The 20,413-nt window shown below is 39.5% G+C and overlaps 1 protein-coding gene across 1 annotated transcript in view; it reads left to right on the forward strand.

The window, feature by feature from the left end:
- MDFIC2 (MyoD family inhibitor domain containing 2) overlaps positions 1-13,818 on the forward strand; it is a 39,127-nt gene extending 25,309 nt beyond the window's left edge. Inside the window, exons 3-5 of the mRNA XM_072347637.1 lie at positions 4,763-4,831; positions 9,476-9,697; positions 13,368-13,818. Coding sequence (XP_072203738.1) covers positions 4,763-4,831; positions 9,476-9,697; positions 13,368-13,627 — 551 coding nt within the window. The 3' untranslated portion in view covers positions 13,628-13,818. The remainder of the gene's footprint in view (positions 1-4,762; positions 4,832-9,475; positions 9,698-13,367) is intronic.
- Positions 13,819-20,413: the final 6,595 nt, after the last annotated feature.

The raw sequence follows: 20,413 nt of genomic DNA on the forward strand, positions 1-20,413 counted from the left end.
AGCACAGTCATGAAGGCAACTTTGTTCTGCCACAAGATTCATTGTTTCTAAGAACACTGTTTTGTTCCAAACGGTTTTGTATAAACAGGGAGGGACATCCTGAGTATCACTTCTCTCTCCTACACCATCCAGGAGTAGTGAGCGGTAGGCTGCATTTTTCAGTATTCTTTAAGAAATTGTGTTGCTTTGATGCTGCTTTCCCCCACCAAATTCAAGTGCTGACAGCCTCAGAGCTCCTCTGGCATTAATGCTGCATGAGGATAAATTTGTGACCATAACTGCCAAAGACCACGGGATGCAAAAGGAAGACGGTGTGTGACGAGCTCTGATTCTGACTGTAGCTGCTTTAAAATTTCAACTTCTCAACAGATAGAGCTTACCAAATATGAAACCTTGCCAAAATTAATGACAGAGAAAAAATACTGAGAAAAACAAAAACTAAAACAAAAAAAAATTGCCTTTGTAATAAATACAGAAGTGGTTCATCTATAAATTTCCCAAACTAAATAGTAAGCAATTGTGCATGCATATCCACCACTGAGGCTTACCTTACCGTGCCAACACATTAAAGAAACCCCTGCCCACTTCTTGGCTCTCTGTTCTGGTTGGGTTTGGTTTTTGAAACTTGATCATATTGGCAGACAGTCTTAACCTCGCCAATGGGGTGGGCAATTAACCCTGAGAGGAAAGAAGGAAGGCTGTATTAATGCAGCAGTGCTGCCCAGACAGGAATATAGCAATAATAAGGCTTGAGTTTTCTTTCATTTGAAAAATAACATGATCAATTCAGATAAGATAATGCACCAGAATCACCAGCTTTATGCTGAAGTGAGGAATAAAGAGAATTTAGGAGTTCTGAGTTATCTCTAAAACAGAAAGAAAGTACAAGAGAATGTGGAAAGGCTCTGTTTACCACAACTTTCTAGGGCTGCTTTATGGGATAGAGCTGTCACATGACCCAGAAGTCCAATCTAGAGCTTAAAATCAGTGTCAGAAACTGCTGCTCCTTCATAGCATGAAACACCATGAGGTCCTGCTGCCTTCTGCACTAGCATCTCTTACTATCATGGATATATTTCACACTATCAAAGCCACCAGGACATGAATAGAGATGTGAAGTAGAACCTGGTAGGAAAGGAAACAGGGCCTGAGGCAGAACATGGAAGATTTGACCTGGAAACAAACCCGGGGGGCTCTGGTACATCTCTCCTGAAGGATGCATGGCTATGTCCTGTACCCAAGCCCACTTCTTTCTGTGACCTGTTGACCAGCGGAGGTTACTTCTCTGCTGCAATTGCATACTTAGTTCCACAGCTATGACACTGCTGTGAAAACCCAGTGGTATATTTGGGACACATCAGCTGAGGGCCCCATGGATCTGGTGCTGAGCTGTGGCAGTGCAGGACTCCGGGTGTGCACCTGCAAACCATCCCCTGGGAACGTGCCACAAAAGCAGTTGTGAATGTTGCTATTGTGCTCCTTGGGAGCATGAATTATGTCTGGTGTCTAATGTGGATGATGCTGTCTGATGCAATAGGCACTATTGAATTAGAGCATAAAAACCTTTTCATAAAGTGTTTGGTCTCCCTTTTCTTCAAAGTCCATTGCGACTGTAAAGTGTATGCGAACAACATAAAATTCACACTGATCCTTTCAATTCTTTTTTAAGCATCCTTAAATCCAGCTAATTTTATTATTTTTTTTTTTCCTGGCTGTACATCCTTACTTTTTATAGTTAAAAGTAATTTTAAAGCGAAAAAGAACATAAACAATATACACTGACTCTTGACACTCCATTGCTTTTTTAAACTAGAATAATAAAAATTTGCAAATGAACAAAAGAGTGGGAGGAAGATATCTGATTTACAATGTTTTTGAGATAAAGAACACTATAAAAAAAGATCAATGTGAATAATAAAGCATTGTTAACTGAGTCATGACATTTCTATTCTCAGTGAAGACTTGAACAGTAGAGCTCTGCAAATGAGCACCTTGTGCCATTTTCAAAGTGGGAGGAAGACATATAATTATAATTTTTAAAGTGAAGAGAATTTTTTAAAAATCTCCGTTAAAAAGTTTATTGAAAAACATATCGACATATCAGTGTGACATAAATTACTTTAATTTTATTAAACTAGGAGAGGGGAAAACCTCTTTTTGAAGACTGGCTGCAGAAAGCATTCCTTGAAAAGAATTTTCTTTATTAAAAACTCTTTTCCTAAGATGAAACAGCACTGAATGTCAGCACTACCATATATTTATTCTGTAACTCTTCCAGCAGCTGAGATCTATAAAAGAAACATATTTTCAAAACAGTTTTAACCTCCATTGTCTTGATCGTTCGTATTAACGTTTTTCATGTCACCTATTGAAATCCCTTAAAGGAACCTTTTATTCAGTCAAAATTAATGAAGCCGTTTTCTTAAACAGCCTCCAGAAAGTAAAAAGGATGTAATATTATGCGTTTTATTTGACATACGTTCTCTGCCATTTCACTTATTTGTGTGACGAGAGCAAAACATCATATATGTATGTTATCAATTCTGCAGAGAAAAGTGATTTTGAAAGAGAGGAAAACTAACTCTGCTCTTGCTGTGTGTGCAATTTAAATGCAGAGTAAAAATACAGCATTGATCAGATTACCCCAATTGAGTCATTTAGTGCCATGGCATTCCTCAAGCTAGGGCCCAGCTGTGAAATCATAGTTGGGGCCAAACTTTGCTGCTAGGTGTGTGCACATGGCTCCCATTTTCTTCAAAGGGAATGGCACACATGGCCAATATTTAACTTTCACCTCTTCCATTTTTCAGCTAGCAGAGCCAGAACCAATGCAGGCAATTTAATAGAATTAAGAATATAGTCAAGGTTTCCAGGACTTACTAGTGATTTGGGCTATATAATTCAATACACCTCAAAGCACAGATGCTGAGCACATTCTGAAAATCAGGCCATCTCAAATGTCCTATTTTAAGCAAGTAAAATCATAAATCACTTTAAGCATTTTGTCCATCAGATTCTAACAGCCAACAGGATGCAAGATACCTCTTCAGAATTCTAAGTTCTGGGTTGGCTGAGATGCCTGGCTGACTTACTACCTCCTATCCCATTTTGGGCACTGTGGTGTTTGCTCTTATTTCACCCCTCTGCCATTACCAGCAGGGCTTGAACGCAGCACAAACACCCACCTGCGGCATCTGCCTCCTCACAAAAGTGTGGAGTACAGCGCAGTGAATCTTTTGCGATGGACCACATGACTTCGAGGTGCAAGTGCCTCAGAGGTACATAAGTATGCATCTCAAAGCAACCTAAGGTATATGCAGATCTTCATTTCAGCTCAAGGTCAGGTGGAAAACTTTCCTATCATCCTTCCTGACTCTTCCCTTCGTTTTCCCCCAACTCCATCTGTTCCTCACCCATCTCCTTCCCTCCACACTCGCCTCCCTTTTCTTCCTGTGTCCATCTGTTCCCTCCTTCCTCAATACAAGCTGGGGAAGGGAAGTGAATTCAGTCATTCACTGAACAGATTTCAAGACGAACACCCTCCCTTTCCCGTTCTAACTTCATTCATCATGGTAAAAATTATAATGAATAGAAATGTTGAAGGCGAAAATTTATTAGGGATTGTGTTGCTTTCTTATATCAAAAGCAGTTAAAGCTACATATAAACATTGGCTTCATTCATTTTTTAAATATATGGTATAATTAGTGAGAAATATTAGTGGAAGTGCTTGGTATGCAGTCCATCAACACATGCCTGTCAGAGTTTAGGATCTGGGCCAAAATTTTTTGCTAGTCCTCTGATAGATTTATAATAAGCCTATAGAAGGTTTTACAGTCAGCTGGGTCACTAATTCATAAAGTTAAAGTGTATGCAATGAGGTCAAAAATTCACTATTGATAAAATACCCCCTCCAGGGATTGCGACTTTGTTACAGAAAGGAAAAAAGAAAAAGAAGAAGAAAAAGAAGTAAACTCAAAGCTTCTGTGAATTACCAGTCCATCATCATAAATCAGAAGAGAAGCACTTGCACAAGTTCATGATGTCATCCAAATATTTATAGCCTTGTGTACTATTTTCTCTTGCCCTATTACAAAAATAAACAGTCTCTAGATCCCTTGTATCCTCATGCCTGAGCTTAGCAAAATGCAATGGGCATGAGGCCATGAGAGCACCCATGATATACTACTCCGGATCTGCCTGGGCTTATTGTAGAGACAGGTCCCCATCCCACTTTGTCCCTCTGACTCTGGATGAAGAAGAAAGACTGGATACTCCAAGCACTGCATAGGAAATGTATGGGCAGTTGTAAGAGGAGTGGAGGATTTCAGCACTCACACGAGGACCTTGTGCATCATGTTCACTAGGAGGGCTAAGCTATGAAGGCTGTGCCTTTATTGTGTCTTCCTTCCTCCTCTTTCACTGACCTTTCAGGAACCTCACCTAAGGTCTCTGGGGTACTTGTGAATGGATGATGGCCCCCAGTTCATTACAAATATCTCAGTTCCAGTTACTCTTTCTGTAACAAATCAAAATGAGAACTATTGCAACTGTGTTGATCCATTTGTCCTGGCCCTTCAGATAAAACTTTCTCTCTCAAAGAATGAGATGACTTTTAAGGTCTCTTCTAACCCAAGTTATTCTGCATCTCTACGAAGGAAGCATGCTTGACTCCCCTAAATGGCTTGTGGTTGGAGCAACTTCTGGGCTGAGCCACATCTATTTACACTGTTTCTCTTAATGCTGTGTTGTTTTTCCACCAAGACAGCTGCACCAGCTCCCTGCCTCTCCCAGTTCTCCATGAGGTGATGCTGAGCAGTGAGGACCACCCAGGTAAGCTGCCATCCCCATGCATGTGTCACATCATACCATGCAGCTGCACATCTGGCCTCCCCTCACATTGCTGCAAATAATTATTTAAAGAAACAAAATGTGTCCTTTAGACAGGTGACCAAAGGTCTTTTTCTTACTTCCTTTTCTATCTCTCGCTCTCTTTTCTGGAGTTTAGGTTTCATTTTTTCTGCGAGTCTTTTCAAATCAACTGAGTTCAATTAGAGTCTTCAAACTTACAAGTTATCCTCCATCAGGTCTGATGTAGGTCTGCTGGCTCCATCTCAGGACTGAATGGACATGGCACTCAGCTCCTCGAGTGATGAGCACGTGCTATATTAAATAGACAGGCCGTGACAGCAGTGCATAGGATAGGGAATGGCAGGGAGATCAGCCAGGCATTCCTTCGGTGTTTCTTCTGCACTGATATACGTAGATGCCTCACGGTGAAATTAAGAAATCACACATCCTAAACTGCCAGAGTTTTCCTCAGAATTCACTGTTAACTCTTGGGACTCTTTGTCCCAAGAACACAAAGCTGGGGCTGCAGCCAGAATGAATTGGAAACAAATACAGTAGGTCAGCAGAGCCATTCGCCCACTTGTTCCTTGTTATAAGATGTACGTGAGCTCCGCAGCATTGCCCATGTTGCTTCAACCCCTGTCCAGCAGAGCACAGCCCTCTCATTCCCACTGTCCCTTGCCAAACAAACAAACAAATAAATAAAGCAGACTTAAAGCCCTTATATGCCATTGTATAAAACCTAATTTCTAGGGTGTGCTAGGAAATCCTACCTCCTGTTCTCCAGGGCTGCAAGACCCTAGTTTGTGCCTGAACCAATGAAGAAAAATAGGGGTCAGGCGACCTGCTGTAAATACCAGTCTCAAACAGCACCACTGCTCCTCACTGTTAACAAGAGGGATCTGTGGCTGGCATCAGTGGGAAGCAGGTGATTTACTTTGTGCTTTCATGAATTCAGACGCTGTTGTCAGCGGCCTGAATCACCCAGCTTAATAAACATCTCAATACTCACATTAAATTTCTACTATTTGTCTTTAATACAAGCATGGGTAAGCAATCCCAGTCCCCTGCTATAACAGTGCAAGCAAGCCCCAGCTTCCCTGGATGAGGAATAAATTGGCTACTCCAGGAAACTCTTCAAAAATGGCACATTAAGGGAGTTTGCCCCTAACTACCTCTAACAGTCTGATCAACACAAAATAGCCTGAGATCTTTTTTTATCACAATGCACCTATTTTCCCCTTCTAATCCAGTTCATTGGATGATTTCTACCTGTTAAAAATAGGCATTTGTGGACACAGGCTCTTTGAAGACAGTAACAAAGTTTCCCCTCCTGCCCATCTCCAATTGCTATATTTTTTGAACTTTCTCATTTAAAAGCAGTCATAAATAATATCAGTTGTACTTAATATATATATATTAAATCCTGTTTGGCTCTGCTTATTTGTTCTCATCACTCAGCCTATTACTGCTCCACGCAGAAACAAACTATAAAAAAAGGGGGGAAAAAATGCTAACCACTTTTTTTATGCCGGTCTAGCTTAATCTTTATTTCTTTAAACACTTTGTGCAAACATTAAATTGATAAAAGACATAATGTAGAAGGACCCACAGCTGAACTGAAGGTAATTGCATAAAAATGAAATGGAGACCTATAATTGTACACTGCTTTAGCCTCTATCGCACTGTTTTCTGGAAGCACGGATCTCGCTTGTCATAGCAAGTTGCTTGTTACAGTGATTGCATGAAGACTTGATCTAGCTGTACAAGACAAGTATAACATTACTTAAAGGGAGCTTTTCAAACTAAGAGTCTGACACTAAAATGTACTGTATTTTCAAAGATGTAGTACGCTTTAACAAACAGAAGAGTCCTTGAATGACAGCTTTTGTTACCCTTTTGTTTGATGGTGCTGTATTGAAAAATTCAGGTTATGTCTATGCCTTTCTATTTCTGGTTTTGATTTCTCTTCAACAGCACTTCAAGAATAAAAATTAACTTGAAGCATGAATAGTAGAAGTCGGTGGATACAGTAAATGTTAGTCTGGCATTTACTGATTACTTCCGTCTGATTTTTTTCAGTCTCATTTGTTGAATGCTTAAATGCATTCTGTGGGCCATTGTGTTGTGGCAAAATAGGAAAACTGAACGGATGTATTGCAATTTAAAATATACCTAACTTAGACGTTAGGGCTAATTTTGAAAGGGGAAAATGATACAAAATGTCATTCTTGCATAGACCTTTCAATCTGACCCACATGTATTCAAGTGCTCTGCCCATGTTCAGCCCTCAGCCTGGACGAATAAGATCCATTTGTAAGACTGGCGTCTGAATACCAGGTGGGGCACGTGCCTTTTGGACCCACAAATCAGATATTATCCAATAATAGCAATGCATGACCGGGAGGACATTACTTCCTCCAGATCTCTGCTACTTCTATTAACATTGCCTTTCTAAGAGATGGAATATTATTGGAAGAAAGCACGGGGGAAATTGTGATATGTCATTGATTTATAAACACTGGGAAATAGTAGTTACTGTACATATAAGTACATCTAAATTGCATGAATTTTCACATTTTGGATTCAAGAGGTTAATTAAGAAGTTGAAGAGGAAAAAAACTATACTTATTGCTCTGGAAAAAAAGCTATCAACAAATTATTGTAGCCAAAAAAACACAGACATGTTTGTCCAGGACTCTCATTTCCTTCAATCAATTGTGCAACCTACAGGCTTTGCACCGCTGCATCTCACCCAGAGAAGCCGCTGCCTTTTCTGCCCTTCTCAAGTCTCACCTGTGGCTTTCTGTCATCATAACGCTCACAAAACCTGACAGCTATAGGTTTCCAAGCCCCCTTCTCTGTGCCACTACTGCCTTACTGCCTTCTTCCTTCCACTTCTCTCTATCCTACCAGTCACTCCTTGCCTAAGGCCAACCTATAGACTCGCTGGGATAGGGAAACCCGCAGTTCCTTAACAGCAGACCTTGTCTTCACTACAAGTTCACAATCAAGAAAAAAAACATACCTGTCAACAAACATTTTTTTAACCATGATTTAAAATAAAAACGAATACACTAGCTTAGCATTTCCTTTTATCCTCTTCCATGCTATTACTCCAATAACCTGTGCCCAGCTTCCTCACTGTAAGAAACTTCACAACATGAAGATGACAGTGGGATGAAATCTGGTTATGGGTAAAATCTTATACGGAATTTCCACTCCTGTAAGTGGACAAAACAGAGAGGACTTGAGGTCTATCTTCTCCATCACCCTGCAGTTCTTTGCTTTTTCTTCTCCAGGGCAAACAAATCCAGCTCATTCCACATCTCCTCTTACATCAAACTCCCCTCACCACCTTGCTGATTTCCATGAGACTCTCTCCAGAGACAGTAATACCTTGAACCTTTACTTCCTCTCAGTTCAAGCCCAATGATCACAGAGTTTTTATCCACTCATCTTGCAGTCCACTCATCCTGCCCAAATTTCTTTCTTTCTGCTATGAGTATAATGGTAGGAGCACAACTGCAAGGTTTCACTCTATCAATCTTTTCTCGGCTTTTCTTTAATATACAGCAGGTATCAAAGATACCCGAAAAACAAGAGATAAGCAAGATCTGGCGCCTTGCAAGCAGAAAGCAGACTAACTGCTTTAGAGTATTTACTGATCCCCTTTGAAAGTAATGTTTGCAAAACTGAGGTGTTTGTAAAGATTGATTTTCTGTATATAGCGTAAGAGCAAGGATATCACAAGATTCAAGCAAGATAAGAAGTGAGGCTGTGCTTGATGTGAGGTACAGGAGTTAATCAGTAGGAGATAAGAACTAATGAGGTTTTATCATCCCAGCAGTAAAGCAAATGACTGTGTTTCTTGGACTCTTGATCACTTTTGAAAATAAGTGTAACTGCACATCAACCTGTGTTTATCTGCTCCTAAGAAGTTCTTCAAGAATACATTGAGATCAGAACTCTTCTCCCTTAATTGGGACTTAGAAGTTAGCTCTGTCTATGGTTTTTGAGATGACTCTGGAACAGTGACAGCATGCAAAATATCCATCTTCATTCTAGTTGAATTTCAGGCCAACAATACAAGCACAGATGAAGTTACGAAACAACAAAATTCAATTTAAAACAAAGATAATCTGATTCTCTTTGTAACAAGACTGTGAACCATGGTCAGCTGGCCCAGCTCCAGCTGGGTGCTCCTTACACACATTGTTGGCTGTAAATTTAGGGAAACAAGAGCTGCTATTGAAAAACCAAATTGTTGTTCTGCATTCTCGTGTATCACAAACTGAAATTAGGAGAACATGCTCCAAAGATATTTCTGCTAAAGCTATACTTCTGTTATCTCTTCTCACCTGACCCCACGCAGTGGAAGGGAGTCATTACTTAGCCTATAAATCCTCTGGGTTTAAGGGTAAACCCTCGAGTGCAAGTTTATGATTGCGTGTTTGATGAATAAACTTTACATAGGTAAAGAGACTGAAATCATCAAGTAGGGTTAGCCCTTAGAAGTAAACACCTATAGGCTTGGAAATTCAGTATATGTTATTTCTTCAGATCTACACCTTAGTATCACAAACAAGTCTTTCTTTTTTTCCATTTTCTTCCTAATCCCACCAGAAAACCAGCTCACAAATGAAAAACATACGGATGAAAAGACTGTGAAAGGTATTGTTATGAGTTCAGTTGCAGAATTTAGCATGGCAGACACTTCATCAAAAGAAACCAAAAATGAGAAGAAATTGTCAGAAGCAAGCAGATCATCCATTGCTTCCCTGGAGAAATGCAGAGAATTCACCTACATTGAAGACGATGCCTCAGTTCATCAGAGAGACAGCGATGGTATGTTTGGTAAAACAAATTGCACTGAAGCACATTTCTAAATAACAACCACTTCAAAGCACAATGCATATCTAACTTGAAATAAATGCTCACATGCTTAATGGGAAGCTCAAGAACATAACCAAAAGCAGTAATAAGTTGCTCTATAGACGTTTTCTCATTTGAATGATGAGAATCTGTAGAAGTGAATCTTAAATTTTCAATGATATTAAACTAATAGAAGAGAAACTTACAGCCTACAGAGCTCCTTTGCTCCCCTACATGTGAACACTACATACTGCTAAAGCATAACCTGCTCTTGGACTATTGATCAGAGCTGTGTCACCTTGTGAGATGAAGGAGCTGATCTTTCTAATTGAATAAGAGCATGGGTTAAGGAGCAGAGTATCTGTAATTTTATTGTTGCTGTTAAAGAAGAAACTAAGAAAGGAGGCAGAGAAATGGTTGTGTGCATTACAAGCCACAGTCTGTGACTCCTGGGAATGTAAACAGCACGTCAGCCCTGATTTTAGTAAATAACCAGCACCTGAGGAGCTATTCCTGGTTATTAGCAAAGATGTGAAAAAAGTATTTATGTGAATCATTTGTGAGGTTTCTAATGTGTGTCTTATGCAATAATGGGTAAGTGTTTCATATCAAGCAATGTTGAGATCTATCACGCATAGGATAAAAATGATCCCTGATTTAAGAACTTCTGAATACAGGTAAACACAATAAACTGCAATGCTCTCAAGGAACAACTACCATCTCTGTTTTAACAATGATCCTGTAACGAAGGTGATGTCTCCATCACTTCTGTTGGACTGCATTTAATTTCAATGAAGGACAGTCAGTGTTCCTTCCATTTAAGGGACTCATCCTCCCACCCAGACACTCACTGTTTTCTGAGTTTATTGGCTATCAGATCAGGCCCCTCAATCATTACTGGCACACAGGTGTGCACACATGATGTATACGACAGATTTCATAATCCTTAAAAAGCAAAAGAATTTAAGAAAAGGAAATAATTAAAAGAAGGAAAAAAAAAAAAAGAAAGAAAAAAAAAGCCACGCTCAATTAATAATGTTACATACTGGATGGAAGCCAAGAGAACCAAAGGAAACCAGAATTGTGGTTGTCACTGCATACCCTGCTCTCCCTACTCTGAGAGGTTACTGCTTACTTCACACACATACAAAGCTAAATCCTACTCACTGGTGTGTGGAGGATCTCTGAAGGCACAGCAATTGGAGATGTGCTGAGAGAAGAGCAGATCCAAAGCTCAGAGGTCTCACCATGCTGGCCCTGGTGGCATGAGCAAGCTCTAGTCCACATTTGTGCTAAACAGGGGGCAAACTGGCAGCCACCAGACAAGAACAGGGAAAAGTAGAGATGAAGCAGGCTGGGTAAATTATTATAAGTTCTTTTGTGGTAATTAATCTACTAATGTAGAGAATGAGAGCTGAGGTCATTGTTCTCACTGAGATAAATGCAGTAATGTCTTTTTGCAAACAGCGGGGAAAACAGAAGAGAAAACAGGAGATTGCATCTCCTTTTATGCAGTTTGTGGCTAATTTATTTTCAAATATATAAATGAATGCATAGGAATGGATGCTTAATTGCTAATATCTATTATTTATATACATTACCCCACTTAAAACAGGACAAAAAAAGCCTCACACATGCAGATTTTTCGAAATGTGTTACATCCATTATCACAGTTCATGGTGTGTGCTCTGATGGGAATTTAAAAGCATCTTTACTGCACATCACAGACTCTGTGCCGAAACATTACTTTATTATTAAAATCTTAAGCTTTTTGTGTGCTCCTTCTCCTGGATGGAGCCCTAAGGATGGCACCTTTTCTCTGAAGATTACAGGAGCACCAATATGGTGAGCACATCAAGGGGGAAAGAAAACGATATTAGAAAACAGATCTTCGGAGAGGGAAAAAAACTAAAAGGAAGGGTCTTTAATTGATACCTGATTTTGAAAGTGATCTCTTGTATCTAGGTATAGAAAGGAAATTTCATAAACACATTAAGAAAAATAGTCTTAATTACACCATAGGCTACTGGATAAAATGATTACATTTTCTACACTGTAAATTTCATACAATTAAACGCAGCAGTGTCACCTTATAAAATGTTTCAATTTTATAATTATTTCAGTTCATTTACTTAGAAAAAAATATAAGCATGAATTTACTCAGTATCACCAAAATCTAGTCATTCTTATTCAACAGAACCGACTTAGAAGTTAGTTGTGCTTGTCTGAACCTAAATAGATCTTGACATATTTAAATAAGTATTAAAATTGATAGCATTGATGATGATACGCTACTTAGAAAGGAGTTCAATCACACGCTATTTGTTCTTGCTACCTGCTATAACTGCCTTCTTTTTGTATACATAAAGACATCGGAATGATTTTTAATTTTGTTTTCCATCAAGAAATCTTTCATAAAAAAGAAAGAAAGAAAAAAAGGAGCATAATTCTGGAAACTTCCTGGCTGTGAACTTTATGTTACGTGAGATAAAAAAATGCCACAACAGAACCAACGCAGTTGAATGAGTTCACAGTTAGTCATCCCAGGGCAAGAAACGCGGATGTAACCATATGCTTTCCTGAAAGAACCAATGAAAAGACATTTGTGTTGTTGAAAGCATTTTTCTTTTCCAAAAACAAGGAGGGGAAGAAAATGGAAACGTTTGGTTCTTTGCAATCCAACAGGATTCACACCGTCAGAATCTTGCACCTGCTTGGAGCCCTGCTGCACTCCACCAGCTTCCCCAGATGTCATAGTTTGAACTTGGGGTGGTAACCAATACATATATGTTTTTTTGTGGGGGATTGAATAGAACAGAAAGTCTTCTGTCACAGGCTGACGTGATCCTTCTTGATATTGTTTTCCAATTTTTTTTTGTCTTGTTTTGGAAGTTGACAGGGCTGTAATGAAAAGGTGGTAAAATTTGGAAGTGAAAGTAGAAGAGCCTTGGGCTGAGAATCCATCCACACTGCCCTCTGTCAGTGTGGTTCTCTGTACTTGCTGTTACCCCTTCTCTTTGGCGAGGCCATCTAGCAGTCATTAAACAGTTCCATGGAATCAAACCTCTAATAGAAACCAAACTATAAGTAGCTGAGGAAACTGTAATTGTTTTCTGCCCACTGTGAGTACAGCTCTCATAAGATCATCTCAGTCCTTACCCTGATACCACATCTAATTCATGGGTTAAGGACACCATGTCCCATGCATCCAGAACAACCAGGTACAGCAGTAAGAACCAGACCTGGAGAGTCTGAAGACCTGCTCCACTCTCCACAGAAGCTTTGGGTGTTTGTGCATTGACTTCCAGCAAAGACTGAATCAGAGCACAGCAACAGACAACCCAGAAAAGATTCCCTCAAAAAAGACTCAGTACCAAAATACTTGTAAGCAAATAATTACCCTTGAAAGAGGTTATTTTTTGGGGGGTGGGGATTCTTTTGTTGATTTTCTTTTTTTTTTTTTTTTTTTTTTTTTCCAATCTTCAAAGAAATAATAGCAGCAGTCTGATTGTTTTTATCTTTCCATATTTCCATAGTGTCAAATTAAAGGAATTATTTCATTTTTGCATAATCACAGCAGAACAATCTTGGGTAATCAAACATGCCCCTTTTCTCATGTCTCCCTGCTTTTCCTTTTTCTTAGATGAATGTGCAACACTTATCCTGGCCTGCTTGTTCTGCCAATTTTGGGACTTTCTTATAATGCTGCCTGATACCTGTGAACACTGGCTGATAGATACCTGTTGTCCATCCAATAGATACTACCAGACCTCCGATGAAGACCACTCCAACAATGACTGCAACTGTGACTGTGACATTGATTGCAGCCTCTTTGAGTCCTGCCACGAGACTGGCGAATGCCTGGAACTTGCCATGGAGATATCTGAAGTCTGCTATCGCTAATAGGAAAACAATTGACAAAAATCCTGAAAACTGCCTGAAAGGGATTGGACAAAGTACAAGGAGACCCTTTGGTTTTTTAGGGGAAAATAAACCACAACAGGAATGTTTTCCAACCAGGACTATGCCATCATGCTGCTCCCACCCTGGAGGTCTGTATATCTGTAACATTCTGGTTCTATGACAATAAAGGGCAAAAAAAAAAGAAAAGATCTCCTTTGCCATAGACAACAACAGAATTCCTAAGTGCCAAGTGTGCTCCATGCGTTACCCGCTGCCAATGCAATGCTTTTATAAACCCCTAATTGCTTTAAACACGGATTTCCCCCATTCACAAACACAGGACAAATTAGGACGTTCTTTTAGGACTGATATATATTAGTTCATCTTCCTAATGGATTCATACATAAACATGTATTACACATTGTTGGTTATTATTAATAATGTATGATACAGCATCATTTTATAATTAAAAATTTATTTATTCAATCTCTTAAAACACACTTATATATGCTCAGTTTAGGTAGAAAAGAAAATTAAATGAATTAGAAACCATGCTAGCTGTAATTACAGCAAATGCCTCTAAAAACCTCCAGTGAATTTTGTGGAGGAAGCACTTTAACAGGGTAGTGCAGTGTATTAATGTGCGTGCCTATGGTTATGTAATAACAGGTTATGCCTATTGTTCATTAGTTGCAGAAAAGGGCTCCTTAAGTGTAATTAGCCTAAATGGGAATTGACTGCACACTTCCAGAGGAGAATTACCCCCATGGATAGCCAGTAACTCCTTTGCCTGATTTTCATTTGCAAAATTCCTGCAAGCAGCAGAATATTGCCACCTATTCCAGTGGAAACAGGCATCTCTACCTGTGCACAAAAGATTACAAAATGACAGTATCTATCCTGGTTGTGCTTTCAGACTCCCTCTATCTCTTTTCTGATGGCAGGTCTGATTAATAGAAAGGAAATACATATTGTGCATCACACATACAACAACAAAAGCATGTAAACTCAGCCGCCTCAGGGTGCAGAACGATCGTATTAAGCACAGAGAAAAATACAGAGTTGCTTGCTCACATTAGATATTTATAGACTAATACCAAAGACCACATTTGATTTGCATAGTCACAAAACTTCTCCCAGAACCCCACTGATTTCAGTGCAGAAATGCCCAGGGCATCCCAAACAAGAGTTCTGGACAAGATTACAGGATACTCAGCTTTGCTGAAATCATTGAAACCACTTATTTAATAACCTGTCTCAAATCTCCAGTTGTGATGCACCTATCTTTAATGTATGGAGACAGAGACCAATGTGAGTTTATATTGTTTTCAACTTCTGGAAATCAGAAAGTAAAGAGTAGGTATAAATGCTAACAATCTTTACCAAGTATCTTTCAAAGCTTCTTTACCACATAGCAAATGAAATGCTTCTACCATAACAAATAAAAAAATGAGGCAGATTTGAGGACAACAAAACTAGAAATGCAGCTTAAAGCCCAGCATACCTTGCTTCTGTGCTCCTTCCAGGGCATCAGTGAAAAAAATAATAGGTTTTCTTCTTCTAATTACAGTGGCCTTTTGTGAGTTGTAGGCACTTGAAGGAAGAAAGTCATTAGTTCTTAATTGTCACACCTGTGCCAACCTGCCAGATGCAACGGGACCTAAACATGGAAAGTGCTAACCACCGCCATCTGCAAGGCACTGTATTTGCACACCTGGGGCTGAGCAATGCTGAGCTTCAGTGCTCCAGTCTGCACTCTCCTGCAGGGTTTTGATCTTCAATCTGATCATACTGAGCACTAAGGCTACACTGGTAAGGCAACATTTTGGGTATTGGTGACAGAAGCCTGGATCATTCCAAAACTGCCATAGGTTATCTTCAACAAATTGGCAATTAGGCTCATGCGATAAAGAGATGGACCCACAACATTTAAAAGTCAGAAGAGGAGAAATTTCACCCACACATATTTTCTGAGAGGAGTACCAATAGTGATGCATATTGGCAATACTTGTTCTTGATGTTGCCATCCAAAAAAGAGCTTTTCACTTTTGCAATGTCTGGAAGGAGCCCAAGAGGCATCCAGAGGGTGATGTACACCTCAAAGCACAGCCAATGAGGTGTATAGAGGTGAAGCGTTTGCTTGTCTTTTTCCAGCTCTGAGCTCACAAGACTTCATGATTCTGCCATGCTGGGATAACCTGTGATAGATGGCTTCAGGTATCAGTTCTGAAAACAAATTAAATTAGGGATTACTGGTATAAAATATTATTTTCAGCTATTCCACTATTTAAAAAAAAATAAATCCTTTCTTCCTGTTGTAGTGTGTAGGTTGGATACTGAAGTCAAGTCTACTATAGGGCATGGGTAAGGCTAAAGACAGATTTTAAATGGTTGGGGCAACAGCCATGGCTAGACAGGATGCCCCAACAGTATGAACTGAATCATGCTGGAAAATATTGGGAACTGCCAACATGATGAAGGAATGATTGGATGTTGTGTTGAGGGACATGGTTTAGTGGGAGCTATTGGTAATAGGTGAACGGTTGGACTGGATGATCTTTTAGGTCTTTTCCAACCTTAGTGATTCTACGATTCTATGATTCTATGAACAGTAGTGTTTTAAATGGTACAGCAATATCTTCTTGCCTAAAGTCTACAAGGACGCATTGCTCAGTTTCCTGCTTTAGGAAGTAGATTTGTAGAAGAATTCTGTATAAGCAATGAAGTCTTGAGAAATGTGTTAGTATTCTTCCATATTTAATGGTTTTCATACTTTATTTAATGCAACACAGTACAGCCAGCAGCTCATGACAACTTTGTTTTCTGCCATAAAAGTGCTAATTGTAATGTTAAACTTTCACCATGCTGGGACCGTTTAATGTCACCAGAAAAACAAAGAGATTTTTTTTCCATTCAGCATTCCAGAAACTGGTTTTCCTGCCTGGGGAACCACCCTATTTCTATATTAAACTGACTTCCTCAGCCAGAGAACTACCTGTTTATCAGATAAGAACATGGATATAGACATTCCAGTTAAGCAGAACTATCAGGAACAATTCGAGGTTCTCTCTGTATTTTTCCTCTACTGTGGAGAAAGGCCTGAGTGTGCGAGTAGGAGGCATTTGGGTGGATGGCTGTTCTGAACATGTTGGACTCAGCTGTGCTCCCAGAGAGATGTCAGCTCTGCAGTGTGTGAAACTGACTCCTCAGAACAACAAATAAACGTTACCATTTTGCAAACGGGAACATCGATCCGACACGACGCCTCTCCTCAGCACCATAAATGAGCCGACAGATTGGTTGGGGGAAGAGAGAGACGGAGAGAATAACGAAGATCTTTATTGCTGCCTTCTACAGGAGCGGACCACGGGATGCTCTCTAAGGATCTCCACTTGGAAATGACTCACCAATCTCATCCTTACAAAAAAAAATTAATAACATAAAATGTCTTTTTATCTCCTTTCATTATACTGATTTGGATGCAAATTCTTTGCAGCTGAAATTGTCATTTGCTAAATATCGTACAGACCCCAGCACTATGCGAGGACCCAGCAACAGGGCTTCGGGGTGCTTCTGCAAATTTAAGCAGTTATCTCAAAGGAAATGCAGTTCTCCAACTGAACTTTGAGTGAGTCTTCCCATCTGTAGTTCTGGTGCCTTACACTCCGTGCACAGAAGTCCCTTCAGGTAGGGGGCAAACAAAAATTATCCCGTGTATTTTTCTGAATTCAGGAATGGAGCATATTATATCATTGCCTGTGACTTTCCTTTACTTCCTAGAGCATTTTAATCCTCCATACTCTCTTAAGCAATCACAACCAGAATAACCAAGCTCTTCCAAATGTCAAGATGACTCTTGCCTTAACTCCAGTGCTGCTTAGGGATTCAGACTGCATGCTACAACTGAGCTCTAGAAGACCTTGTTTCTCAGGAAGAAAGCAAAATATAGGAGCAAGTAAGATGCTTGCAATCCTATTGTTATGCCTGTATATATGGAAAAACTTTAATTACTGTTTGACTAAGAATGTATATATCTATTAAACATGTCTTTTAATTATGTGAAATGAGTGGTTCCAGTCTGTATTTTGCATTGCTGTCTTTGTCATCCATGCCAAGTTGTATTTTAGGTCTCTTAAACGAAAAGTTTCCTGTTATGCAAGAGCATAAGGTTACTGCACAGACTGGGATCACTAGGCACTTCTCTACCATAACTCACAGTAACAGAGTATTAATCATGATTAATAATCTATCATTCCTGTGGTTAAAAAAAAAAAGGGGGAAGAGTTCTTGAGAAACTGCACTTTTTCTTTGCATACTTCCTGACACTGCAGAGCAAAACAATTATATGGAATTCGTCATTCTGCTGGTAACAATCTAGACTTTCTTAGCCTTGCACGCGAACAGGAATTGTTGCCATCTGATGTGTGCTCCATGGCCTGTGTAAAATGAGTTGGTGGGCACAAGCCAATTGCTAATGGATGTGTGCCCATATCACAAAAAAGCAGCAACAACAACAACAACAAAAAAAACCATCATTATAATTTGTAACCTTAGGAGAAATGCCAAGGCCTGAGAGCAAATGGAGCACTTTCTGTCCCAAGTGCTAGCTCTTCCATGGTCAGAGTAGAAAAAAACAATGTTGAACTGCATCTGCTGCCTCTGTAACAGGCCTCACTCCCCTGTGATATCCCCTGCCATCACAGATCCCCCTTAAAACAAGGAGAAAAACGGCTCTGAAGGGGCATACTCAGCATGCCTCTTCCCAATCCCCCAGTAAAGTCATCATGGAGTTTGCATGAGCAGAAAATGAAACAGAGGCAGTCACTGTCAGTATAAGCTTTGTCCTCTCTTTAGGCATGTTCAGAAGGGAGCTAAGAAAAATCTATTGTCACTAAATATAATGTACTTACTCATAAATCCTCACCTGAAATCTGAGAAATTTACAAGGCAGAAGATGTTGAATGTCACCAAGTTATCTTAGAGCCTTCCAGGAGTGAGCCACCACTCTCCTGATATTAAGGAGAGACCTCAGAAGACTGTAGACTTCCAGCCACCCAGTTCACAGGCATTACAGCACCCTGCTTATAAAATGTAAAGAAGAAAAAAAAACATTTCTCATAGGCACTGTGTTGATGGCCTATCTGAGAAGGGCAGTTTAAGTGACAAAGTAATCTGTTATTAGGGAGCCTTGCCACTGAAATAGTCACTTACTGCCTCATGCCACAGCGTATTGGAATGATCATGGTATGAAGGAAAAGAGGAAAACCCACACCTTATACGAGCACAGGAAAATCACCATCAATATCATTAAGATGCAGACTCAATTTATGTGGCCAGCTTTGCCATGATTTCTACGGAGTAGAAAATAGTATCAGAGAGCGGTGAAGAAAATATTATTAGATCAACTGTATAAAAAGCATGAGTGATTCCATTAGCAAGCACAGCTGAGAAAAGGAAAGATTTAAATCAAATCTAAATACAAGAAGATTATACAGCCAAAGTGACATGTCCGTTTTAAAAAGCACACAGGGTGAGGTGAAGATGCTGAACAAAAGTAGAGTTTTGGTTTTATGCCATGTGTTCCACCTTATAAAACACTCAAAAACCTAATGGAAGCATGCTGCTAACTGCTCAATTTTTTCATCTTTAGTTCAGTGTGTTTGTGTCATTCATCTCCTCTAAGTGTCAATCCTCCTTAGCACTCAATGCAGTCATTGCACACACAAGCTCGCTGCTTGGGAAACAGCAGAGCTGCCCACAGACACAATGTTTGAGCTCCTAAAAATTTTTGGGGTGTTGTACTGTCTTTTCTCCTCATGGAGGGAACAAAAAAATGTGTTGAAAGTTGGCATTAAGTAGAAGAGTCAATCATTCAAAATGAAAGGATTGGGTTTTCTAATCTGTTCTCTTTCGGAATAGGAGAGCTGGATCTTCTGCTCAAAATCAAGAAAGGAGAAGGACACGCAATAACATCACCCTCTCAAAGATGTAATCAAATAGCAATCAATTTTCAAGGCCTTGATTTTACTCTACATTTCAGAGTTCCATGTAAACTACAACCCATACACACCACAAAGTCATTACTGAGAGGGGAATCGAGAAAAATCCAGCCACCTTTCCAAGTGGAAATCAGAATGTATATTTTCAGCTACATTAAGCCAAATGCATGCAGCTCTGCACACTTATGTAATTCCAGTGCAAAAATAATCCATAATATTCCAGAGGAACAAATCCAATTCTTAGTCATATAAATTTTCATATAAGTCCATCAAAACCCATTCCAAAAATGTCTCAGTCTCTCTGAGCACCGGAGTTGGAACAAAAGAGCGAGCCCTTTAAAATGCCTTCAGAGCTTCCAGAGATGTTAAATCTAATTGCCCTTAGCATAGCGCTGATCCACAAGGTTTTAAGTCATGGAAAATGTATTTTACCTTTATACAAGGTATACTATCCAAAGTTTATCATGGTGCAGTAAAGTCAGGCTTAACTTACTTGGTGCAAATTACAGGCAGAGAGAAATTAACCTTCGATGTTTCACTTTGACTAACCGGGCCAGAAAAAATGCCTCTTCTCTTTGCATATCTGCAATACTGTATTAAGTTATACGACACAGTATGGTACGATATGATAAAATATCAATTTGTGCACTTGAGTGTATGTGTGTATGTAGAAATCCATATTTATATTCAAGGATATTTATAGCAATGCTTCTGCGTTCCAAGAAGCAAGAAATGATGGAGAGTGGGCAAAGATTAATTGTGATACAAAGCTTTATAAGACAAAGCC

The sequence above is a fragment of the Excalfactoria chinensis genome, chromosome 12, assembly GCF_039878825.1.
Source record: "Excalfactoria chinensis isolate bCotChi1 chromosome 12, bCotChi1.hap2, whole genome shotgun sequence".
In the NCBI taxonomy this organism is placed as follows: domain Eukaryota; kingdom Metazoa; phylum Chordata; class Aves; order Galliformes; family Phasianidae; genus Excalfactoria; species Excalfactoria chinensis.